General features: G+C 35.8%; 2 protein-coding genes across 9 annotated transcripts in view; both read right to left on the bottom strand.

Annotated features, from left to right (window-relative positions):
- The window catches only part of ANKDD1B (ankyrin repeat and death domain containing 1B), a 28,599-nt gene extending 26,070 nt beyond the window's left edge, over positions 1 to 2,529 (bottom strand). Inside the window, exon 1 of one of the 4 annotated variants that reach the window (XM_068667519.1) lies at positions 1,851 to 2,528. In XM_068667519.1, coding sequence (XP_068523620.1) covers positions 1,851 to 1,974 — 124 coding nt within the window. In that variant the 5' untranslated portion in view covers positions 1,975 to 2,528. Of the gene's footprint in view, positions 1 to 1,850 lie in introns of all 4 variants that reach the window. The other 3 variants (XM_068667518.1, XM_068667517.1, XM_068667520.1) reach the window with 3 other exon arrangements.
- A 2,694-nt stretch (positions 2,530 to 5,223) lies between these two features.
- POLK (DNA polymerase kappa) overlaps positions 5,224 to 16,800 on the bottom strand; it is a 35,131-nt gene continuing 23,554 nt past the window's right edge. For all 5 annotated transcript variants that reach the window (XM_068667504.1, XM_068667506.1, XM_068667505.1 and 2 more), the window contains 8 exons: positions 15,269 to 15,393; positions 14,930 to 15,096; positions 13,590 to 13,622; positions 11,586 to 11,682; positions 10,311 to 10,482; positions 8,512 to 9,468; positions 7,367 to 7,418; positions 5,224 to 7,246 (listed from right to left, as the gene is read on the bottom strand). In XM_068667504.1, the coding sequence (XP_068523605.1) occupies positions 7,162 to 7,246; positions 7,367 to 7,418; positions 8,512 to 9,468; positions 10,311 to 10,482; positions 11,586 to 11,682; positions 13,590 to 13,622; positions 14,930 to 15,096; positions 15,269 to 15,393 (1,688 nt within the window). In that variant the 3' untranslated portion in view covers positions 5,224 to 7,161. The remainder of the gene's footprint in view (positions 7,247 to 7,366; positions 7,419 to 8,511; positions 9,469 to 10,310; positions 10,483 to 11,585; positions 11,683 to 13,589; positions 13,623 to 14,929; positions 15,097 to 15,268; positions 15,394 to 16,800) is intronic.

Here is a 16,800-nt window from a genome sequence, read left to right on the forward strand (position 1 = left end):
CGCCTTCAAGAAACAAGAGGAAGCAGTGCTTTTATTTTATTTTATTGTTTCTGCACAGCAAGGACAGTTTTGCTTTTAGCTCAAACAAAGAATTGATGACTGATTTTTCTCTCCTGTGTGGAAGTCATGAACTGGAAATACACTGTTAAAAATTAGACTTTATTTCCTCCCTCAAGGTTTTATGTTTCTTAGCAGTCTCTCTCTCTTAATACTTCTTAGAGAACCAAGAACAGCAGCAATCTAGACACACCACTGTGCTTGCTTTCTTTTTTTTTTTTTTGCTGCTTTTGCAAAATGATTTTTTTTCATGCATGAAATTACAAGAGCATAGGGCTGTCAGACTACAGATTTATGGAAGCTTTCTATCTAAGCTGTGGTCTCCAGAATTTGGCACTTCTTGCATTATTACTAATCACTTGATTTTCAAGCAGAGGCAGCAATCCACTAACCGTTTGCAGCTGTCACTCATTTTGAGTTGTTTTCCTTCACTTCTTCCCAGAAGTTTGACTCAATGCCTTAGAGGTTTCATAAGAAGTTGTATTTTATTTTTAATTTTACTTTTGAGGTAAGTAAAAATATTAATTTTAACAGCTGATTTCCTTTTCAGACAGTCCTATCTACAAAGAATGCATACTAAGATTTAATACAGAGTGCTGAATAACCCAATCTTTCTTTTCTCTTGGGAAGGCACGTAAACGGGCAGTTTACTTCAACTTTCAATTGACCTGAAAACAGAAAGTCCTCCTCAACAGAAACTCAAGTTTTGAAATACCTTCAATTTCCTCATATTCAAGTCTCACTTCACAGTAGGTGGCTTTGATCCATCTTTGATTAACAGAACAACCAAGGACTGTTTCCACTAAAGTAAAAAATGAACCGTAGATTTCACTACTCACAGACAGGATCATAAGGAATTTATACTTTTTTATAAATTTATATCTTTCCCTCTTTCCCCCTACTTTTATATTCCTCTTGTAGGAATATGAAATCTGCCATTATCTTCAAAAGAACAAGGGAAACAAACAGAAATTGGAATTGGCTGAAGAATTCTAAAGAAGGAAAACATAAAAATGACAAAAGTATTCCAGTTATTTTCACTGTATAGTTTCCAAAAAAAAAAAAAAAAAAAAATCACTTATTTGATGTTGTGGTTATTTATTGGTATTTTCATGTTTGTAACTGAAAACAAAATGACTAACGTAGATGTTTTATAGGGTCACATGAATCTTTTACCAAACTAATAATTTTTCAATTCAAAGAAGTCATGAGAAAATTTTGTATTGAATCCAACAGTGATATTTTATTCACTGCTTTTCTTTATCTGCCCTTCTTGCAAGCCTGGAAACAGGAAGCATGACCCAGAACAGGGTTCAGTGACTATCACACTGAAATCACAGGACACAGTCACAGCAGAGTTTAATAATTACCATTCAGTTTCCACAAATAACCCATTTTCACTATTTGCAGCCCACGCTGCTGTGGACTGTTCTTTCACAGACCAGCTTGCAAGATAAGATCTTGAGTCTACCGTCAGTACAGAGCACACCAAGTGCAACGAGACCAGAACTCCCTCCCATTGCCGTGTGTGTCCCCACACAACGCAGAGGCATTTGTTGGCTGTGAAACTTTACACGTGCTTAACCTCAAGCATGTGCTAACCCCAGCGAGTGCTCTTGGACAGCCTGGGTTAAAGCAGGGTGCCGGGCAGATGGCAGGACACGCTGTCTCTTGGAAGATGGATGCACCAAACCCCACTCGGGATCTCACACCGACAGCTCCTCGCTTCCCAGCACAATGCTCAGGGGTCACTGCGTGGAAGCCAGACCTCCCGTCAGTCCCCACACACTCACAGCTGTTGTGGTTGGCCGCCGCTTCTCCATGCATCACATCCTCCCTGGCACCAAACAGGTGGCTCAGCCCCTTCATCATGGCTGGCAGCTCCTCTTCCTCCTCCCCTGAGGGAAGGAGCCCCATGCCTGCTGCCGAGGGAGGTGCCTGGGGTGTGTTTTCCCTGCTGCACCGAAAAACCGGTTCCTGAGGCTCTGAGTTGACTCAAGCACACCCAGCCAGGCTGCAGGCAGCAGCACACCATCGCCCGGCCACATCAGCCCAGCTTCCACCAGATTCGGCCTTTCCAGGAGGCTCTTTTGTTGCTCTCAAAGTTATTCTGTGTTAGGACAAGGTTAGTGGATCGCAGACACCCCCGCAAGCATGGCATGCTCTGGGGATGCAAGAGACCGGGGCGCTTCTGGCAGGAATCTGAGCAGAAATGTGCACATTGTAGCAGAAACAGTTGTAATTAATCCAGTCACAAGACTTTCAGTTAATTTTCACGCAGACAACACTGTTGCTCATCTTTGTCTAGGTCTAGCAAAATCAATCAGTATTTACATCACCAAAGGCTCAGTTTTAGTGAACTGACATAATCTATCTAATCAGAAAATTCTGTTTGTCTTGAATTCCAGATCGATATTTACCTTGGTTTGCTTAAACGGATTTTTTCATTTCATGTAGGTAATCATTACCTGAAATAGGGCATAAAAATTGCTTTTAATGTGAGTGACTAAGTTAAATTTTACTTTAAAATTAGTGTCTGTTACTGCTGACATTTAAAATAAAATATCAGAAAAGTAGCCCAAAGAACACAGAACTATCATTCCTCTGCCTTACACAATTGAAGACATAGAGTTCCTTCACTATAATTTTCTTTTTTTCTTTTTTTTTGTAATTAAATTACAGTCTTAACCTCTCAGATTACTTGTGTCCACAGCAAATTTAACCTGAACAACTCAAAAGTTTGTCCATCAAGCAAAGTCTGGTGATGTTTAACTCAGCAGGCAGCTCAGCAGAGCACACAGCTGTTCCCTCACCCCTCCCACCACTGGAACGAGGGAGAGAGTTGAGGGGGGGAAATAAATAAATAAATAAGTTTAATATGGAAGGGAGGGGAGGGAAATAAAATTTTAAAAGGGAAAGAATACCCAAAAGCAGCGATGCACCACTCAATTTCTCACCACCAGCTGACTGATCACAGCCAGTCCCCGAGCAATGGCAGCCCTGTGTCCCCTCCCAGCTTCGGGTGCACCCCCAGCCGGAGAAGCAGAAAAGACCGTGACACTGTGTGAGCATAATTCAGCTCTCTTCACCTTTGAACATCTTTAATAGAGTCGCATACACCTTGAACTAACTAGACGAATTTTTTTTTTTGTCAGTACTTGCAGTACATAAATGTTATTCAGCCAAAAATTAAAATAAATAAATAAATAAATAAATAAAACAAAGTGTGAAAACAAACCCAGATTAGAAAGAACAAACAACTGTTTTAGCTATAGCTGAATCATAGAGATTTCACTTTTACTTGCTTCCTGTGAGTCAAACATTCCAGTGTAACTTCTTAAGAGGAAGAGGTTTATTTCTGTGTGATGACTGGGCTGGTAATACAGACCCTTGTTCGGAACATTAATCCTCCTTCTCAAAATGGCACAACTTTTGAATTACTCGGTTCATCTCACACAACTGGCCTAAAGTAGGAAACATGAATCCTTAAAACAGGACCATAATTTTACATATAGCCTGGTAAAAACAGCTGTCAGTTCCAGGTTCTAATTACTATCAGATAATCTTATTTCACAGCATGTCCGTGTTCTCCTACCTGTCCCAGTACAGCTATATTTTATGCTCTCAGACTTCGCAAATACAAATTCTTTACCCACTTCCTTGACTCTTTCAAAGGGCCCCACAGCAACCTGCATAAAAGGCTGGTGCAGAATCCATAATAAAGTGTGGACAAAGGGACTATTGGAACATCTCCTTCACTTTTACGTGGTGCACAAATTGTTGGCCTGGGCACCCACAGTGCCTTGCAGTTGTGCTCACTCCTCTCTTCATCTCTTATGGTTACAGCTACCTGTTGCAGCTTGCTCTTCCTTAGAAGTACTGCTTAGAACAATGAAGCAAGGAGGCCCAGTCTCAACAGGTGCCCACTTACACAAACAGAAAAAAGCAAAGGTATGGCAGAACCATACCTCAGAACACCAGCTGGACAACAAACTCGGGCATCTGCAGGCTGCTCCCCTAGGCTCACTTTGCAGGCAGTATGATCCTTGACAGCTCCAGTGATACAATCTCTTGCTTGGATATACATACTGCAATGTGAGACAGAGACGAGGATAAACTCTGTAATAACGCCAAAATGGATCAAGTTAATGGCAGAGCAATCCAAGCCCAAACTCTGCGCTGCTGATGTTCCCACCTGTAGAATTACTGCCACTTCAAAGTGGAACTTCAGCAACTTTAAGAACAAAATGTCATACCCAAAAGTATTTATGTATTCCTATCAGGTACATTTCCAGCAATAAAGATTTTGAGATACCCAGGCCAGACAACTAATAAACAAAATGGGTCATTGTGACATCTGGCAGTAAGACACTCTGTATACAAGTATTTCACAACCCGTGAGTGAATAAAGATACTACGACAGCAGGAAACATTATATAGGAGAATGCTACTCTATAGTCTAAATTTTTAGGTGCTGAGATTTACAAGATAAACTCAAGCAAGTTGTTCTGAGAGTCATCTCTGTGTCTGTCCCACTTATAGCAAAACTTACTCCTTCCCTGCAAATAAATGCTTTGGTCAAAGCATATGCTGCCCACATTCTTTTCCTCAGAAGTGGTGGACAGAAGAACATTAAGATCAGAGAAGTCTACACTACCGACAAATTCTCATCTGCAGCCATCCTAGAGCATCCATGTGTTTCAGGACTGTGAATGCAGCAAGTATGGAATGGTTCTCAAAGGAAATACTTCACAAATTGTTAGACACAGGCAAGCTATAAAGACTTTCCAGATGCTAATGAAAGCAGATTTTAAGTTAAAGTTAAGTTAAGTTATTACCAATAGAGAATAACAGTGACAGAAAAATCCAGAACAAACATATTGCTTACATAGTTTTCCCCACAAGAACTCGGAAGAAAAAAAACACATCACAGAAGCTTCTAATCCTGAACTGAAGGACTTCTTCAGATAAAAACAGTAATAAACATGGTATAAGAAATCACAAAGAATATAAAATACAGTTCTGAGTTACAAAGATGCTTTAGATGGAAAACATTAGAAGAATCTCACCAGCCACTTTCTGTATACATACAGAATGTATACCTTTCCAAATACCTTTCAAAAAAGTGTATTTTATACACATCTCAAAAAACAAGACATTCCTGGCTTTAGAATTATAATGTGAGCTTTATTTCCATATTAACTTTAACATACTCCATGATTTTAACATTATGATATTCAAAGATAAATCTATGACACCTTTTTTAGAACAAATGATAAAACCACTTCCCAGGCTAAGCCAATCCTTTAAGCTTCATTTGTTCAAGCACATAAAGGTGTTTCCTTCTTTTGCTGAGTAATGCACATGTAAAATTACAAATTTTAAACATATGCACACAATGACAAGATAACATTCAGATTCTACACTTTATTGAATTAGAGAGATTTAAATCAATAGAAGGACAGGTGCTCACTATCTAAACTGCAGTGGTAGCTTAAGTCATTGCTCCCTCTGTTGCGTTTATGTCTTCCCTACCAGAACTTTCCAGCTCCCACCTCTGTCAGCAGAACAGCTAAATGCTGATTGCTCATTGACCTTGTTTAGACAAAGTTGACTGTCTCAGCCTACGGAGTAGTCTGAACTAGATCAACTAATTTGGCCCAAAGCAGATTAGAGAGCACTGAATTCAAATAACAGAGCTGCAGGTACAGTGGCATCTGGCAAACAAAGATGAGCAGGTGGAGATAGTGAAATCATTCCAACAAGTTTGAAAGTGAAAAAGTACATTCTGAACTTAGCCTGAGCATACCAGGGAAGACATTTGTTTGTTTTAAAAAACATACAAACCCCAAAGTAATACCCATAAAGTTAAGCAACAGGATAGACACTTCTATTGTAGCAATTTTAAAGATTATCCCATTTAAAAAAATATATTTCATCAAAGGTTTGTTATTGCATAAATTCTAAGAAAGCTATCATCATAAATTATTATCATAAAATGTCTACATTTAAGCATATTGGTGTAAACAGAATATCTATACAGAGTACTTTAAGTATTTGCACTTTACAGTTTCCTCCTTACATACGTATATTCATAAAATATCATGTATTCAAAAATAAAAAATAATTATAAATAAAGATAGTTAAACAATAAGTTTTCTTCATTTCAGCATCTTGTATATTTATAAATTACTCATATTATTATTATTACATATTTACTTATAGTAAATTTAGTCCCACTGACAGGTACCAATTTAACGACTGAAAAGAAAATTGAAGTTCTCAGTCTCCTTGGAAAGGACAAGGATCAAACAGCCTTTGTTTGACTTTCTTTGAAGACATCCTTTTTCCATCATCTGGTTTATTAATATTTTTAGTATCAGCGAAGTCATCCGGCACCTCACCACAGTAAGCTCTTTACGGTTGGTCCGTCACCTCTTACTGAAGTCATTTTCAGTGACAACAATGAAAGCTTGACCGTGCCCTGAAATATCGATCTTTTTTTTTGAAGCTGCAAGACTAATCAGTTTTTGTGTCCACTGACAAATCAGACATTCACAAGATCTGAAATCAAGCAACTCAGCTCTTTTGTGTTATCACACAGCTAGTAACACAAATTAATTTTGCCATGTCCAACTCTCTGCCTTGCAGAGAGGATGGCAGGCCAGATCTAGGTAAAGGGCCATCAGCAAGCACCATGTAGCACCCTAGCTAATGACTCCTACTTTCCTGGGAGCTTGCCCTGCAGACTTTCTCCATGGCAGCTCTAATAAACCTGTTCCATTGCAAAGGCAATTCATGAGACTGCTGTTGACTCTAACAAAGTTTTACATATTCAGTATAAACAAAGTGCTAGCAAATTTCAATTCTCAGAAACTGAAAAAAATATATATTTTTTTTTTTCAAAATAATTGAATGACCTCAGTTGTATCTCTTCTTCAGCTTCAAACATAATATTCTTTTTGCACAGGCATCACAGGTATGCAATGGCTCCTGTGTGAATCCAGCTAGATTCTACATGAATCCAGCCTACCACCAATGCTAAATTAATTTTCAGTCTTAAAATGCTATGAAATACTTCATATGGAGGATGATGTCACACAGTCATTTAAAAAACATTTCAATTGTATGCTTGGAATTGCTTGACTTGGCTTTTTTCGATACTGACTGTGAAGTTGTTAATCCAGACCTATACAGAGAAAAAAAAAAAAAAGAAAAATATACATTTATACAACTTTAACACGGATTTTTTTTAAACTTGATTATTTTAAAATATGAGTTGAGTACTCAGTTTCCAGAATACCCTTACCTTTTTGTTCCTTGCAATGGATTTGTGCACTGCGGTCCTCTGCTTAAAGCTCCTGAAGAGTAATTGGGAACAACCAAAATAAATTATTTTAGTAAAGAAAGAATGATGCAGAAGTTACATACATAGCAGAACATTTAAAAGAACAGTTTTGGATGAGGTTTTTTCTTCCCATTTTTTTTTTTCTGATACTACCCAAACTGAATTTGTGTTAAGGTGCAGATGACATTTTATTATCTGCAGTTTAAGTACTGTAATTTCTCTTAACTTTCTTTTTTTTTTTTAAGAGGGAAAAACAAAACACTTTAATTTATTGAATTCTAAGTGATTAACTTGAACCTTGTAGTTTTCAGAAATATTTTAGCATAATGGAGTTGATTTTCAAGGTGGTTATTGCAAACTATTTTTTTCTTTATCCTGTAGGGGAAAAAATCTTTGCCAATAGGAGACTTCATTTAAAATAGTCTGTTTGCACATGTAAAACAATACTACTTCTGAAATTTGCTTTGTAAAATATTTGTACTGTAATTCTTAACTGTGTTCTAGCATTTCCTGATATAAAGCTCCCAAGTTAAATTAGGAACAAGGTACTTCAAGCAGATAGTTAAATAACTCCATGTGTCCTACAATCTGGCCAAAGATTAACCCCTCATCAAAAAAAAAAAAAAAAAAAAGAGGATGAAAAGCTTGGTTTCAACTTCTTGCCTTTATGGTTTAGTTCACAACTTGTTTTTGCTAGTACATAAATGGAACTATTTTGTCAACTAAATCTCTTAAATGATCCAGATTAAAAATATTTTCACTAACTTTCACCTAAATATTTGTGGGCTTACAAACACCGTTCTGATTATGATGAGGGAGAGAGAACAGACACAGCATTCACAGAGATGATCAGTAATTCCTGTGCTACCATTGCTACAAATGAGGATGCGCTGTGTAGCTACCTCTCTTATAATGCTAGTTTATCAGAAAAACTGATTTAATATTTTTTAAACAGAAGTGTTTTCTCTTATAAAGACCTTACTCCAATTAGCTTGTTGTAAAAACATCCAAGTCCTGAAAAGCTCAAAGTGTACCACTCCCAAATTATTGCCATTACACAGGAAGATAATTTGAATAACCAAATCCATCTTAATGTGCATACTCACCAGCTCTGTTTAAATTTTCCATATCACGAGTCTTAGCAGGACAATTATTTTTTTCTGTCAGCTCCTGGATAATGCCTTTATTTAAGCAGACATCTACATGTCTGTTAAATGACATAAGACTGGTGGCTTTCTGTTCTGAATTACAAACTGGACAAACAAGAACATTGTCTTCTTTGGCTTCAAAGTAACAGGATGAACTAGTTTCTTCTGTATGTTCTGTCTCTCCAAAATGTTCTCCATCCTCTTGTGAAGTTCTTTTGGGAAAGAGACACTGTTTTATACATGCGTTTCTAGCAGTAGCACTGAGATCACCAGGCTGTCTTTCTCTGTGAGATTTATCAGATATTATCTGAGTGAATCTCTCTGTGCAATTGCTAGCAGAGTTGTCAGGTGCACTTGCTGATTGGCCTGTTCCTCCTAATTGATTCATTTTATTTTTTTTACAGGCTTCAACATTCTCATTTTTACAATGTGGAAAAAAGTTAAGTGTATCTTCTCTTGAATTGTCATTCTTTGATATTTTCACAGTATCTTTAACATGACTCCCAGCAAGGCACTCATCAATATGCCTATTAAGCTCTTCCAAATTAGTACTGCTTTGCTCCTCAAAACAAACAGGGCAGGTGAAGATCTCACACACATCGGAATTTTGTAAGTCTGTGATCTTGTTTGTTTCTTCCACAAAATTTGCTGTTGATTTTATATCATGAAAGAGCTGCTTACCTACGTTTTCATTTGGAACAACATTATCACATTTGAATTGCCTTGCAGCTCGCTTTTTATCAAAAAAACTCTCTCTGGAAGATGCTTCTGAATTTTTTGTGAAATTTTCATGGTTGGATTTTCCTGGCTGAAGCCTAAGAAAACCATTTCCTTTCCCTGATTTTAAGAAGCTTGTAATGCTTTTTTGTTGGTATTTCTTCTCTTCTTCACTTAGAAATCCTGATACTCGTACACCTAATGATGAAAAACAAAGTTATACATTATAATACCAATTTTATGAAAAATTGATAATTAACATTTTTGAGATGTATGCAACCACTCAATAAAAACGCATTTTTCCTCTAAACAGAAACTATAGTACTTGCAAATGCTAACAATGGATCACATGGTCCACACAATTTTATCAGACCTGTAAACCTACCCAACATTATTATGAATTTCAATACCCACAAAGTGTTAACTAATTGCACCATAAAGTGAGGCTATAAACTTAACAGTTATGCAGGATTCAGTCTGAAAGACAGTTTTGCATCAGGTTTCCACATCCGTTTTTTTTTTTCTTCAGCACATTCTGATACTACAACTATGGTTTATATAACACTAAATGGTTCAAACAAGAGAATATATAAGCACCTGAAATGTACAGGTCTTAGATTCAAAACACAGAGTTTACTTCTGGCAGAATTTTTCAAATTTCTTTCAGAACATGGTACCTTTAAATTTAAGCACTTTCATTTAAAACGTTCGTTTCTGAAGGAGGTTACATATAGGAACTAATTGCTGCTGTAGTGCAAAGCAGATTTTTTTAAGGCAGCAGAATTAACAACTGCAATGAAGTAAGATTCTCTCTCATGTCAGCATGTATGTTGTTCCAAGGCTATCAGGTGGTAAGAAAGGTAGAACCTCAATTAGCAAAACATTCTAATCACTATTCAGCACTCCAAAGCTGTTTCACTTTGCAAAAAACACTAGGGTAATGGAGAAAGGGTAAAACCACTTACAACAGTTTTACTTTAGAGTATAGTCTATTACTTTGATTCATAATAAGATCTAGTTCTTAAAAGGAAGAGTTTTACCCATAAGTCTTATCCTTAAAGGTTGAGGAGCAACGCTATCAATTTCTGTTCCTAACAACTCCTTAGCAACAGCATATATTTCCTCCTCAGTAGAAACAGAGGACAGCACTGTTGAAGCTCTTGTTTTTACTTCAAAGTTCACATTCTTTAGCTTCAAGGTAACAGTTTTACCCTATGAAGAAAAAAAAAAAAGTTACACATATAGTATATGGCACAGAAACAATTATTATGTAGCATCTATGTAAGCATCTTAAAGCCATAGTCAAGACTTTGTGAATATCTGTGTACAGCAAGGGGTACTGCCAAAAATTTGACTGTAAGATTTTGCACTTGCTGTTAAACTGCTGCCAAAGTCAGATTCTCTAAACTGGGTCATTTGGCAACGGTCCCTGGCAGACCATCTGCCAACAGCTCTTGTTCAATAGATTTCATGCTCTGGCTACAGTCACAACTTCTATTCTGTCAACCAAAAATTACTTCCTCACTTGGAAACTTTCAGTGCCAGATATCTTAATTTTTCTGGGAAAACTATTAAGGATGTATAAGTGATATCCAATTAAGGATCCACTGAAAACTTCCTCCCCCATTGTGCTAGCAAACCAACACACAACATCTATGTATAGCACAGATATTCCCCTGGCAACACCTTCAAAAATGTTTGTGTTACTTAGCATGTCCATCCAAATGCAAATAAACAGCACTCCTTTTGCTCTGGTGCCTTTGCAAGCTTATCACTTTGTTGTTCTTTTTTTAATTTCCCTCTTAACCTAACATTTTTTGAGAATATTTTATGTCAGAAGAGGACTAATAAGAATTCTTTCAGGTCTCAAATGTTATTCCTTGGTTTACCATGAAAACCTCTATGGGAAATATGAACTGTTCTTTCCAGAAAAAAAAAAAAAAAAAAACAGAAACTTGGGAGAAGGAATACAAGTGCTGTTCGTACCATTCATACCACTTAATGGTATGAATAAATCACTTCCAAGTTTGGGACGTGAGCTCTTTAAACTAGACTACCATTGATTGGATCCTACATGAAGACACGAGGGAAACATAGTGTTTTAGATACACTAGGATTACATGATTGACCAGAGCACAGCCATCTAACAAACTCAAAATGCTGTCTAACACATTCTATCTGCAAATTAAATAAATTAATCTTCTGATGATAGATTGCATGGTATGATCCTGATGAAAGCATTCATGCTAATACTACCTTTTATCAGCTTGAGTGCAAAGTGTTGTCCCTTTACCAGTAAACAGAACAATAAATACCTTAAGTCCCTCTTTCTGTAACTCTTGAGCAAGGTCTCTGCAGAGTTCTTGACACAAGCTGTATTGATCTTCTGCTGTGTTAATTTCACTGAATGTCCTAAGATAAAAGTAAAGTCTTTTTCAGAATGAATTTTAAAGCTTGTTCAGTGATTGCCATCTAAAAAGTTTTCTTGAACAGTTAAACAAATCTACATTAGAAGAGTTGGATTGAATTTCCTTTGAGTTTCCTCAGAAGGAAAAATTAATATTAATAAAAATATTGTACAAAAAGATTTATGCTCATTTATGTGCCTCAAAATATTTCCAAACCCTTCAAATAATGAAATAATTCAGCAGATCAACTTTTCATGCAGTAGTTGAAAATGTGTAAGATTCAAGGTCATTAATACTTAAGTATTTGCAAGGGAGAATACTAACACCAACTGTGAATTCATGGAGGTAGCCAAGTAATTTGTATGTAATCTCCTTTGTACACTGCTGTGCAACATCACAAGAAAGAAAGGATTAGAAAGTCAGCATCAGAGCCAAGTGTCAGAAATAAATATTGCAGATGCTAAGAAAAAGATGCCAGCTACAATAATTATGGATAGCTATAGAGGAGTAAAAACTAGCTTTCTGCCAAATATGTTGCTAACTGTCTTTGCTTCTCATCAGGGGAATTACGGTATTATTTTTTATTAATTCATCTGCTTTTTAGGAATAACACAAAAGGAAAAGCAACACCTTCAGTGAGCAGTGGTTTCAAGTGAAGTTGGAATCAAAACTTAAAGCTGTCAGATAGTTTTGGAAAAGTCTCACAGATACACTATTTCATGCCAGGGTTGACATTTATTTATATTTATGAGTGTAAAGTCCCTATAGTTACACTGATTTTCATGTCTCAAAGTTATATTCAAGTTTACAAGATCACATTGCAAAGTCATCCTCCAGTATAATTCACATTCTCCTAAGAATGTTTGCATGTTGCCAAACTAGCAGGCTGAGTATTTCACTTTAGGTCCATTATCCAAAGAGCAACTGAAGTTATACCAGCAACAATGCAGTGATTAACAATGCAGCATTGCAAGGCTGCAGTATATGGGAAGTTGTAAGAGTTGTAAATTTGGAAGGGGCAGTATAGAGAGAGTGCTCTTTCAGGACCATCTCTTCACCCCATATAAACTAGTTCCATATTCCAGGCAGCCCACTGATGTCTCTAGTCTAAACCCACCTCTCTCAGGAGATGGAAGGAAGGAAAAACCAGAGAAGTACAACAGACTGCCCAGATTATCTGTCAGCCTGCAAACCAGAGCAACACTACAGCTATAAATGTATCAGCTCTGGTGGAACCAAACCCTACAGTGCGTAAGCTGCCCAAAACTATTCTGTCTCAATAAGAATATGAATCTTATCTGCTTTTCTGAGATGAGTGTAGAGATAATTATTACAGCTCTCTGCAGATTCTCTTTGAAGAAGAACTTCTTTCCAGAAGCCCACTTTTAAACAATGCCATACATTCCCTTCTTAACGGAAGTTACATTGCTAAGAAGTTAAGAGTTAGGGAATGTAACAATTTCAGTTATCCATGCAAAATTAGCGCCTTCAAATCTGCATTACACTAGACTTGCTATCTACGTGACTGCAGGCTGTTAGATAATGTTGGCATTAAATGGAAGCATACAAAAAATTAAAGCCCTTATGTATTTTCACCCTACATTATGGCATAAAGACTACTTTGAAGCATTAAAAACATGAGAAGCAGATGAGGAGAAAAGAAAACACACAAACACACAGAAGAAAACACACAAACTAACAGGAGTAAATTCCTAATATTCTGAAGCCAAGGGTGTGGAAGAAAAAAAAAAGCCTGAATCAGATGTAGTGAGCTTGGTGTACACACGGTGAGCTTTTTAACACATGTAAATATACAGTGAAATTATATGGCTAACAAAACCATACATTAATGGGCATTAATTAAGTTTAGTGATTAATAAACTTTTTTTTTCCAATATTAAAAAGGTGTACCTTTCAGTGCTCCTACTTTTTCTTTCTCCATCCCTTTAAAGAGAAAAACAAATTAATAAACTCACTTTACCTCAAACTGTTATCTTTTCAATAAACTCTGAGACAGCCGATCATACTTCAATAAACAACAGCAAATGTTTATAGAAAATCTGGATGCTAACGTTTTCTGCAAATCTTGTACACTGAGTTTGATAGAGTACAAAGGATATATATGTATGTATTTTTAATAAAATAACCTACTGAAGAGGTAACAAAGACATAGATCAGATGTCAGTAAAAGTTAATAGCTTACAAAATAAATCTGCTCTCTCTTATCAGATGGAAACACTTAACAACAAAACTAAAAATCCTATACTAACTCACCTTGGTATAACTGAAGTACAGCTATTAAAATCCCAAACATACTATGCATATTTGAATATTTGTTTATCCAAGGAATTAATTTGCATTCTGTCTAAATTACTGCTCATGCTAAAGGTGATGTGCTAATACATTTTTTTTTCTCCTCCTTCCAGTTTTAATTAAGCATCCCTTAAAAATGGTTCTGTATTTAAGGATATCCTTAGAGCATTTTCTTTGTATGTCCTTTTATTTTCATTTTTTTTTCCTTCTTCAGAAATAACAAATTTGATATCCTTAGATTTTCATAAAAGCTTGTCAAAGACAATGACTATAAGACAAACCACTTGCTGAGAACTCATATGTTCATATGTCAAGGGCTTGCTTTTTCCACATTAAAAATCACTGAAATCAAGTTATTGCTAATAAAAGTCAAACAAAGAAAATAATTTTTTTAGACCACAACATTAAAAATATGTTTTCCTTAACAGTGATAACCTTGGCTTCTGACATGCTCCTTTTGTTATTATATTACTTTTTTAAAAATGCAGTGGGAGATTTCTCAGACTGTACAACACCTAATAAAAAAAAAAAAATCAATATCTGTTATATTCATAGATGAAACAGGACTGAACATCTCAGCTTTGGATAAATAACTAATTTCTCTTTAGCTACTTTGGTAATTTTGAGGTTATCCTAAATGATACTGACTCGATCTCTTGATATACACTTATTCACTACTTCTCCGACAGGAGTTTTGGATTTCATATTTTAGACATTCCTGTTACACTAAACAGCTAAACATTAAAAGCATTTTTTTTTTTTATCTTATCCATAAGTATAACAATATTGTTTGTCAGAGACCTAAAAAGAATACAATTAAACATTCATAATATTCATAATTTTTTTTTTGGTCATAAAATGTGTCTTAAAATGTACAGTGTGCAACACACACAAGGGAACAGTAAACACAGGAAAGAATAAACAAAAACAAAGCATACTTTTCCAAATGTGTGGACCCCAACCCAAGGGAGATATCCAAGAAATTACGCCAAGATGCTTCTGAAAAAAGAAGAGAAAGCAGTGCCCTCTGCTGGTAAAGTTCTGAGCAAGTCACAATTCCAAGTGCTTTTAACATCTTCTCTGTTACTTTTCCTATGCCTGGTACCTGGAAAAAAAAAATCATTAAAATTGGAAACTTTACATTTGTGTGTCCAAAACCAAAAACAATTAAATCAACACAACTGGGCAGGTTACTTAGAAAAATATATTTCTTCAGTGAAAAATCTTTCATTTAGAATACAAAGGAACATAATGATAAACATCATGATTTCTCCTACCTTTCTAATGGGCAAATCTTTTATGAAGTCTAGCACAGCTTGTCTCTCTGGAGAAATTCTGCATTGCCCATTAGGTTTATTACGATCACTGCACATTTTTGCTAACATTGTATTCGGAGCTATTCCTTAAAAACAAAGAAATAAAAAACATTTTTAAAAAATAAAAGACAAAATTTAAATAATTCAGTATTTAAGAGCACAAGAATAGCCTACATATTCAGAAAATGCAAAAGAACAGTAACTAATGATAACAAGATTTGTTAAAATACAGCAAAAAAATTTTGTAATGTGAGAACATAGATACATATGGTAGTTTAAACATACTTGATGTATCAGATAAAGTGTGCCTACTATTTTGAGACAGTGAGGGTAACAAAACATGCACATGTCATCAGTCACAAGGGATTAAATAACAAGTGTTTTAAAAATACCACAAGCTAAATGGTTGAACAATTTTATGATGGTGATTATAGTAAGACAAAGGAAATACCTATAACAATAGTTATAATAAACTTCAATGTGATGGAGATTTTTTCTTACAGCTCAGTAAAAATACTACAGCAATTTTGGCAAAATTTACCAAACTAGTCTTTTGCAGACTACCACTGCTGAAATTATTTAGAATTTAAAAATGCATAAATATTGCAAAGTTTAAGGCCTTTATGACAGCCAGTTTGGAAATGAATGCAGCCCCATCTTCTCAGCATTTTAAGACAGATGACTACACAACACTGAGCTGTCTCAAGTTTTCAAACTGATACAACATTATGGGGGGTTGGACCTGGTGATCTTTTGAGGTCCCTTCCAACTCCTTCAATTCTGTGATTCCACTGATGCTGTTTAGAAGGAATAAGGAGGTGTTACTCCTTTCTGTTGAAACAACTGGCCCAACAAATGAACTATGGAATTGGTTAGCAAACAAAACACTATTACTGTACAACAGCCCTAGTGGTCTAAAGTTTTATTTGCTTCTTGTTATAATTGTCAAGATGGCAGAAGTAATTCTATTTTATTATCACTTATCAGTATTCTTCAATTAGCCTTCTAACCATTTTTGGTTTAGGGGCATAAAATCCCGGATGCACTTATAAAAGCTGTATCTGGTTTCTAAACAGGAACTTCTCCTCAGGAAGAGGACAAGAATTTCATAAGAACAAAAATAAGAACATTTCAGAAGAACAACATTATTTTGCCACCATTCATGAAGTAACACATAGGGCATTTCATCTGCTTCCACCTACTATCCATTCCTTTACCTCTGCTTAGTTTGAAATTTCCCTTGCCTTCCACAACTGCTAAGAACATACTCTTTTTTATTTTCATTAGGGATCTAATCCAGATTATCATCACAACAGTTATCACAACATTTGAGATTTACAGGTAGGTTGTCTGAAGACAAAAGACAGAAAACTGATATGGTTAAATATTAAAAAGCTACTGAATATTTTATTAACTTCAATACATCTAATTCTCCAAGAACTAGCTTTTTAATGAATTTCAATACTGTATTAAGCAAGGAACAGTGTGGGAAA

The sequence above is a fragment of the Anas acuta genome, chromosome Z, assembly GCF_963932015.1.
Source record: "Anas acuta chromosome Z, bAnaAcu1.1, whole genome shotgun sequence".
Taxonomy (NCBI): domain Eukaryota; kingdom Metazoa; phylum Chordata; class Aves; order Anseriformes; family Anatidae; genus Anas; species Anas acuta.